The 9,629-nt window shown below is 35.7% G+C and overlaps 1 protein-coding gene and 1 long non-coding RNA gene across 2 annotated transcripts in view; both read left to right on the top strand.

Moving 5' to 3' along the window:
* The window catches only part of LOC108688170, an 85,492-nt gene extending 81,895 nt beyond the window's left edge, over positions 1-3,597 (top strand). Inside the window, exon 3 of the long non-coding RNA XR_001931775.1 lies at positions 3,537-3,597. This is a non-coding gene — a long non-coding RNA (uncharacterized LOC108688170). The remainder of the gene's footprint in view (positions 1-3,536) is intronic.
* Positions 3,598-3,675: 78 nt separating this feature from the next.
* Positions 3,676-9,629, top strand: part of LOC108688194 (plexin-A4) — a 183,744-nt gene continuing 177,790 nt past the window's right edge. The window contains exon 1 of the mRNA XM_018194346.1: positions 3,676-4,913. Within this exon, the coding sequence (XP_018049835.1) occupies positions 3,717-4,913 (1,197 nt within the window). The 5' untranslated portion in view covers positions 3,676-3,716. The remainder of the gene's footprint in view (positions 4,914-9,629) is intronic.

Here is a 9,629-nt window from a genome sequence, read left to right as displayed (position 1 = left end):
TATATATATATATATATATACCTACACATATACATATACATATATAATATACTAGGGTTGGAAGATTAATACTTTTTTTTTAAGAATAAAACATTGTGTTTTTTCTTAAATATGTTATTTTTATGCTTCAAATATGCTTTAAACAATACTATAAAAAAACATATCAAAAACATCAATTAAGCATGTTTTAAACTATTTAAAACATGCTTAATTGACATTTAAAATATTAGGTGTGGGAAAAAGTTCATGGCGTTTTTCCCGTTAGATGGCATTAAAAAAACGCCACGAACTTTTTCCCATACTTAATATGTTTTTTACCAATCCAGATACATACAGATGGGTATATACATATTGCATATATTTATTATTTTCTGATACCTCTGTAAATTGCTTTAAGTATTAATTGAAGGATTTTTTTATGACACTGTTCTTAAGCAACTTTTTTCCTCAGCACATTCTCGCATCGTTTCTTTCCTGAGAAATCGCGTGCTTGCAGTCAATTCAATACTTATCGGTGCACGTGTCACCTGGTCTACTTTCTTTGTGTATGCAGTCGTTACTTGTACTGCTTACTCACTGCAAATGGCTCATACAATCGCGCGAACTTTATCTTTTTCTTTTCGTGGAACAAGTGCTTTTATGCGATATTGGATTCTCCGATTCGTCATTTAATGACGCGCACTGTTGGATCGAAGTTGCTATAGCCTACGAAACTGCAACTATGCCGTTGAATAAATAAATCGAGCATTCATCTTTCATTTCTTTCAAGCTTTTCCGAATATGCGAAGTAGGAAACTAATATTATTCTTTCGGTAGTCAAGTTATTCTTTACCTCATGAAGTTGTGCAAAATTACAATTGAAGAAACAAGTAAAACATTTTTTTGCATTTTGAATAACTTTTTTCTTCTAAAAAAAAACGACAGCTAATATATATAATGCTTTTTAATAAATAATAATTTATTTAATTTATAAGTAAATAAATTTTACACAGTCTCTTTTTTATAGTATTGATATTCTGAGGAAAGAATTTCATTTCATAGAAATAATTGATAATTCGATCATTTTTCCAATATCTTTCAATTATCTAACGAATAAAAACGATATTTTGTACTTTCACAGTTTCATAGAAAATTAGAACACGGAGTTGTTTACTTTATTCCTTTTTTGTTATTCTGTATAAAATTGCTTTACTTCTATATTATAATACTTTCTTTTATAGATAAAATATAGTAAAAATTGATATTAAAATTATGTAAATATATCAATTATACATATAAAAGTATATATTAAGGAAAATGGATCGTTAACATTTTTTTGCGACTGAAGTATTATTTAAAATCTTGCAAAGTGTTTGAGATTTTCGCACGCAGATGTTTCTAATCTTTCTCGGGGCAGAACGCTATAAACCGAGATTGACATCGAATGAAATTGGCGGGGAGTAATCCGGGAACAAGTGGGGGAAATGGGTCTTCAGGAAATAAGAAAACTTTTGTTCCCGATCGGCCGTTACCCTCGGCATTGTGATAAGAGACGAAAGAGAGACGATCGCCGCCTCTCTTTTTTTCTTCGTTCGCCCGTTCACCATCCTTCGCTTTTTCCGATGCTTGCCGGCTGCACGAAGTCATTTTCTTAAGAGGGGGCCGACGAGATGCGTCGGGGCACGTTTCAAAAGCACCTGGTTTTCTCTTGCTCGATAAATCGTACATTCCTCTCGCTTCACTGCCGCCACGATCTCGTTATTTTCGTCCTACTAAGTATTTTTCCTTCTTCGGATCCTCCTGTGAGAACGTGAACTGCTGAACGATCGTTAAAGAGGATTCCTAATCACATAGAGATGCTTACTTTCTATTAACGAAACGTCATTTAAATATCTTTGCCTTTGATGTTGGTCTGCTAATTTGAATGTTCACCAAATCGGTTCATTTAATTATTAGTTTTATATAGTATTATTTATCTTTTATGTAAATATTTAAAAACACGTCTATTAAGCTGATAACAGAATTATTGCAGCATAATCGAGATATAATGCAGATATAAATTTAGTGATTTTTTTGTTGCTAATTTGTTGCTTTATTCGCGATTTTTATTCTTTATTCTTGGCTGATAAATAAAGATTTGATAAAAATAGGGACTGTGTCAACTTAAGCTTATAACCAGCACATAGAAAAAGATCAGAAAGTAATAAAACAAAACGTATCTCTTCAGTGCTATTTATTGCTAATTGATCATCGGCAAGAGAGAGTTGGTTGTACCTACTATTTTTTATTCAGAAAAATTATCCCGCATTATTATGCATTAGAATAATACAAGATAGTATTGTCATTAGATATCTTGATGAATTATATCTTTTTGACTTTGATACTTGATATTTTAATTAAATTACATGTCTTTCTGATTTTTTTGTCCCTAATTTTTGAAAACTGTCAGATATTCCACATCAGCATAATCCTATTTAAATTATAAATTCAATGAAAACTGTGATAGATTGTGTCTCTGATATTAATCAATAATGAAACAATAATGAACATAAACATTGAATTGTTTTTAAATTCTTATCAAAGATGTTAAACTGAAAAATGGTTAATAATAATTAGTAAATTATATCATTATATTAATATTAACGGACAGCAGTTTGAACATAGATCTGTAAAGTTGGCATTCCTAAATGAATTTTTTTAAATTGTAGAAGTCCAACAAACTTTTAAAACGGTTGTTTTAAGAAATAGATGATAACAAAATAAAACATTCATTAAGTTGATATAATTATAAGCAAATTAGAAATAAAAAAGCATTCAACTTTTATCTGCTTTTTATTTGATTGAGTTTATTAAAATTTAAATAATAAAAAGCTATGCCTAATATTTTTGAAGATATTTTAAATAAAATTTCTGGAAGCGCAGTTTGCAACGCTGCGCATTATTATGCCTGATTGTATCATGCGTTCTCGGCAATAATTGTTCCGTGTCGTTGCACTAATTGCACCTTTCTCTTCGATCGAAAGTAGATTACGTTGCGTGCAAGAAGTGCTCTCACCTTGAGTTTGAGAAGATAATCGTTACAATTATGCATGGTGAACACTGTCTCTTGCGTATAATGTTTCGTTCCTTGATGTTACGAATAGTAGTTACAATAGCAGACAAATGTCTACAGAAAGATAAAAAGTGAAAGAAATTTATAATTATTTTCAAGAGACAATATTAATTAGAAAAGTTGAATGCCAGGAGAGACAAAATTATTGTATGTAACTATTTTTATGTATTTGTAAATTATAAATATACTTTCAAATTTTTATCGCAATCAATAGAGAAAGAATTTGGCATTATATAAAATATCTTCTTTTTAAATGATTTTTTCTTCTACACATATAAATAAGAAATATATATGATAGGTAGAAGTTTTTTCAATACAACTTTAAAAATTTGAAAAGTTTATTGCTCTTTATGATATATTTCTTTATTATTTAGCGTCTCAAGTATGATAAAATATATATCGTCTGTTATGTTAATAATCAAATATTTTATTTATTTTGTTGTAGGCCTGGGAGAGGCTCAAGGAAGAAGCCACCTCCGCCACAATCGCCGGACAGCGCGGAAGAGGAGGAGGAGGAGGAGGAGGAGGTGGAGGAGGTGGAGGAGGTGGAGGAAGAGGAGGAGGAGGAGGAGGAGGTGGCGGGAGGAAGGCGCGACGGAGTCCGTAGTGTGGAAGTAGAGTAGGCATGTTGTCAGTCTTCCCGACAACAACGACGGGGACGATGAGGGTGGCGCGGTTGATGGTATCGCGGCCGCGTCGACGATGTTGGTGTCGCCTGTCGTTGCCGCTGATGCTGATTCTCATGCTATCGCTATCGTTGCCGATAACGCGCTCGTTACCGGCCGATATAGTACAGAAATTCCATGATCCAGAAGTGGAACGCATGAACCATCTGGTAGTGGACAAGAACACAGGCCGGGTGTACGTAGGTGCAGTTAATCGTCTCTATCAGCTGTCACCGGACTTGCTGCTGGTCGTAAAGGAGGTCACCGGACCTAAGGGCGATTCCACAGCGTGCTCGATGCTAGACTGCCCCCGTGAGGCGCAAAAGCGGCCAGTCGACAATGTAAACAAGGCCCTGGTAATCGATTACACCACTACGCGGCTCATCTCCTGTGGCAGCCTATTCCAAGGTATGTGCACGGTGCGCAATCTGCACAACATATCGGACGTAGTGCAGGAAGTGAAGGAAGCGGTGGTGGCAAATAACGCCACCGCGTCAACAGTCGCGTTTATCGCACCTGGTCCGCCAAATCCACCGGTCTCTCAGGTCATGTACGTCGGAGTGACCTTTACGGGTAATTCACCCTATCGCTCGGAAGTGCCAGCGGTGAGCTCGCGTTCCCTCGACAAAGACAAGATGTTGAACATCGCAGAAGCAGCAGTGACAACCGGTACGCGAATGTACGTTAACTCTTTGTCGCGCGAACGTTATCCTATTAACTACATCTACGGCTTCAGCAGCGGTGGGTTTAGTTATTTCCTTACTACGCAAATGAAAAATACGGAGACGCCGATCTATCTATCAAAATTGGTCCGTGTGTGCCAGGACGACGAGCATTATTATTCGTATACGGAGATACCGATTAATTGCACAAGTGACGAGCGTATTTACAATCTGGTGCAAGCCGCTTACGTAGGCAAGGCCGGTTCGGTACTTGCCGGCGATCTGGGCATCACCGCTCAGGACGACGTGCTCTTCGCTGTGTTCGCCGAGAGCGACGGGCCCAACAGTGACGTGCCGCGACCGCATTCAGCTTTGTGCGTGTACTCGCTTAAGGCGATTCGCCGCAAGTTCATGAGCAATATACAAAGATGTTTCAGCGGCGAGGGACAGCGGGGATTGGAATTCATCTCGCCGAGCCACAAATGCATATCAACGGTGAGTCATTTTGAACAGCTTAATTTAACCGCTGCTTCTTCTCCGACATGTACGCAATCTCGACGATGTCACTTGATATCTTACTCGTTGTCTGAAGAAAAACATAGAATATTTTTGAGCGTTATAAAAATTTAGCTTCGACCGCGAAACATTCCGAGATTTATGATAAATGTTTTTTTAAGATTTATCATGATGTGGGATATACATATATTATTCAATAGTAATTCTATCGCAATTAGATTTTCTTAAAAAGAAAACCTTAAATCTTTTTAATTTGTCAAGGAACTTACGTAGAGTACGATTTATCAATTTAATCGTGAAACTTGGATTTAACAAAACGCAGAGAATTGATTTATCTTGTGTCAAGAAGCGTTTTCAACTATAAATGTGTTGTTATTCACTGCCTCGTTGAAATCTCTCGTTTCTTGGTTCATTCTCTCCAATGTTTGCGGTGGATTGATAGTTCGTTTAAATGAATTGATATCTCGCAGTATATAGCTACTGCCGGCTAACAATAACTTGCGGAAGGTAGTGTGTACGGTACTCGTACGATAGCTCGGCACCGCGAGGGTATCAGTGCCATCGCTAGCTGGAATTATTATAACCACACGGCGTGGCGCATGGCAGTGCATTCGTGGTTGTCGAGCGGCTGAATGGCCATCAGATGGGAAAACCACCTCCCGTTGCAACAAGGACGCAATTCGTCCTCCTTGATTATTACGGCACGAATCAATCGGCCGCGTCTCGCAGGAAGTTCAGTTCTCTTTCTCACTCGTTCGCATTTACGTAACAGGTGGCATCGAAAAGCTTAAAGAAGGCAAGACGCAGAAGAACGCGAGTCTCGTATACAAAACGCCATATGCTCCTTTCACACGGGACTCGCGTCATTTGTGCATGCGAGAACAATCTTTCTTCGCAGCGTCCGCTTACGTAGGCTGTATCGATGCTTTTTATTTTTGTACCGAGAAATGTATGAAATACTTATTGTTACGCATAATGAATTTTAGACACGAACAAATGTTAATTTTACCGGAATCTGTCTCTGAAAATGTTATATTTATCCACCGTGTGCGATCTGTTAAATTGCACGTGTAATATTGCATTTAAACCATTATTTGCATTAATGCGGAAACACGCATCAGGATATTGTTTTATTTACATAATCGCGGAATATATCAGCATTATGTTGCAATTAAAATGTATATTGTGATTCGCAGTGATAAAGTGGATAAAATCCGTATATTTAACCGCGATTATTTGGCGAAAATATAGCAATGCGAGTTGAGCATTCGTTAGGAGCGTCACGAACTAATTTGATCAGTTCATGCAGTCGAAGTTTATTATTTTCCGGGAAAGCGATTGAATTTTTATTCATCTTTATGGTTTTTCAAGATCTTAATTGCCGCAATTAAAAATCTAATGAGACTGCGAATCCGGTGAAACCTTTCGCACGCATCGTCGACCAGTGCAGCGGATTTCATAATTTATTAGTGTACCAAGAGTATTTGATCGCCTTGCTGCAGAACGATTTTATTGCGCGCAGCTAATTACACAGCTATCACATTCCACTTTTTCCACGCGTCACAGGCAGAAACGCAATGAAAATGCGCCTCTTTTGCGTTCACCACGTCGTTTCTGTCCGCAACCACCGAGGCTATCTCCTCACGATCGATCGCTACCGATCGTTTGTCAGCGGTTAACCGAAACTTATACAAAACGCCGATGAGCTCTCGGTTTTGCTGACCGCTTTTCCTGACAATTCACGTATTTCGGAATGTTCTCGCGTATGAATTCTCTGAATTTGGAATTGAGTCTTGCTTTTTGAAAATTTGATTGGATAATGCTGTTGAATATGCATCAAATTTTGCTTGAAACTTATTATTCTTGAAAATCTTTAAAGCCTTTATAACAGAGATCTCGATCAATTTTTGTTGAAAGACAGGTAGTCCAAATTGGTTAAAAAATCCGCGTATAAAAGGAAATCTAAATCGCTCTGTGCATTCTTCCGACGGAAACCCTGGCGAATTGATTCCGCACGGATACACGCGACTTCGGACGAATTTCACGATTCATGCTCGTCTCAATAAGCGATCACGAGGAACGTTTCTCCCTATACATAGTCATATTGCGAAGTCATCCCTCGAAAGAGGGCGAAATAGACTCAATATTGAATTAGGTGGACATGCTTATTATTTGATTTTGTTAAATTACTTTCACCGGATGATAAAGATATGATTAATTATCTATATCTCTATTAATGTGGTGAAATTAATTTAACAAATCATGTATATAATATATATACACACATATAAAATATTATCCGTTAATGTATGTCTTTAATACTTTAGTTTGAACAAGCACGGAATAAAATTAATTCTACACGACACATAAAAGAATAAAATATTTCGGATTATATTCCTGCATTTTCTACGTACTGTTATTTTTAATCCACACTGTTGTTTTAGACCGAAATTCACATTTTTATTTTAAATATGCTAATGATTTTTGACGAGAAAGTTTTAATTTTGATTTTAGTAATTTATTTAAGACTGTTTTTTATTTAAGTTCGTGTATAGTATATAATGTATAGTGTATAATGTATAGTGTATAATAATCGGATCACCTCTCGTGAGCATCTAAAAAGGGTTAAACTGAATTGCAAAGTCCTTTACATTTTGCGAACTTTGAAATAATTAATGAGATATTAATTAATAAAGATCTGCGAATAATCGTGTGTTTGTGCGGAGATATTCCAACTTTACACATGGTACTTGTTAAGAGCGCGATAAGATGTTTGGAGACATGTTCTACGAATAGTACAAGTATAGTTATGAATCGTTCTTCTCCTAGTTAATGTCATTCACAGCACATCTCCAAACATCTATTCTTAACAATCATAAACGCGCATCGTTAAGTTTTTTTTACGGATACATATTTACTCGTAGACTTTTATTAATTAATATTTTTAATTATGTGAAAGTTTGAAGCGAACTAGCACTTTTTTTTATTCAATTTCTATCTCCTCACGAGATGTGATTTGATTACTATTATCGGATACCCTGTATCATATGGAATAGAATTGAGAAATCATATATTTGACAATAAACGATAAAAATATGAATTTACTAACATTTAAAATTATCGAAATATCTTCATTTTTAAAGAGTCTTTATTATTAGAAATCTTTATTGCATAATTGGTTTCACAAATATTATTTATTCTTTTTTGCGAATAATTCACGATTAAAAATATGCTTTGACAATTTTTATTTCAGTCAATTTATCGTAAAAATTCTTTGATGAACATAGAAAGAATATTGATATTCTTTTATATCTGAAAATATTCGTTAGAATTTTCACAAATTGATTTCTCTCTTGTCTTGCGAGAAAGCAGTATTAGTGAATTGTACAATTCATCGTTATTTGTACTTCGCTAGCGCTCAATCTCAGTTTATCAGGAAATGTCGCGACGATTTCTCGACATATGTCGATTTATATAAATTTCACATTCTCAACGTATCCAAACCAAAAGCCACAATAATTTTATATATAAAACAGTACATGTCTGACGACGTGTAAATAAAGAGAAGTAAGAAGAAGTGTAATACACTGATTGAATGAATTATTCTGAGGAAAAAGAATATAAAGAAATTTTGCAAAATATTCATTGAATACATTTATCTCAATTCTCTGATTTATTTTTACAAATTTGACAATCATTTACAAAAGAAGCCATCCGTTTTTCATATCAACACAACCATTTATCTTCGATATCAGCTAAACGATGTAAGATATTTATCTTTCTCTCACTCATAAAATACACCAAAGGTTTCTTAACGTTAGTTATTATAGCAAAGCTTGCCCAGATTTCGTTGCGCGGAGTGCATCGGCATGGCTTTCTCAAAATTTTACCGGAACTGTACTTAGGCCCGTTTCTATTAACTTTAATCCAACTTATTCTTTTATCTTTTTCTAATTCTTAGAACTGGAAAAAGATGAGGAGTTAATTAAACCAAGATTAAAATTAAACTATATTGATAGAAATGGCCTTCGAGAACCGTTTTCAGTGCTCGCTTAAAGATGCGGAACACTCCGCAAAGTCTAGCGAAATGATATTCACGACGCCGCGCGAGATTTATTCAAATTTTCTGCATTTCGTCTCGCTTTCTCTTTCTCTCTTTTCTTTCATCGTGAGAACGTATGCCGGAACACAAAGGATTTCTTTGCGTAGGAAGGCGAGAAAGAGGCACAGAACCTGCTGAGAGTTAGTCGCCGGACGGAGATAAGCGGGCAACCATAAAGAAGATAAAGATTGTTTGTTTGGTCTAGCCGACGACGAGCTACCGTGGGACAACGTTCGTCTTTCATTTTTATTTTCTTTTTTTTTTCTTTCGTCATTCTACTCCGGTCGACTCTTGAGCCGGCTCCTCTTCCTGTTCCTCTTCCTTTATGTCTTATTCGAACGGACAACCGCAAGATTCCGGTGGAACGGAAACGTACAAATTCACCGGATGTGTGTGTCCATCTGACTGATCGAAGATCATGTTTAATATTTGTGTATCTTACAATTAAACTATGCGTGCTCTTTTTTCTCTTTTTTCTTTTTCTCTATAAAAAAAAATATATTAAAAAATCAGAGTAACGAAATATACATATATTCTGAAACTTAAAAGCTATATTTTTTCGAATATATCTATATCTTTGTTTTCTATAGTCC

The sequence above is a fragment of the Atta colombica genome, unplaced genomic scaffold (genome assembly GCF_001594045.1).
Source record: "Atta colombica isolate Treedump-2 unplaced genomic scaffold, Acol1.0 scaffold226, whole genome shotgun sequence".
In the NCBI taxonomy this organism is placed as follows: domain Eukaryota; kingdom Metazoa; phylum Arthropoda; class Insecta; order Hymenoptera; family Formicidae; genus Atta; species Atta colombica.
This window is presented reverse-complemented; position numbering and strand designations above follow the sequence as displayed.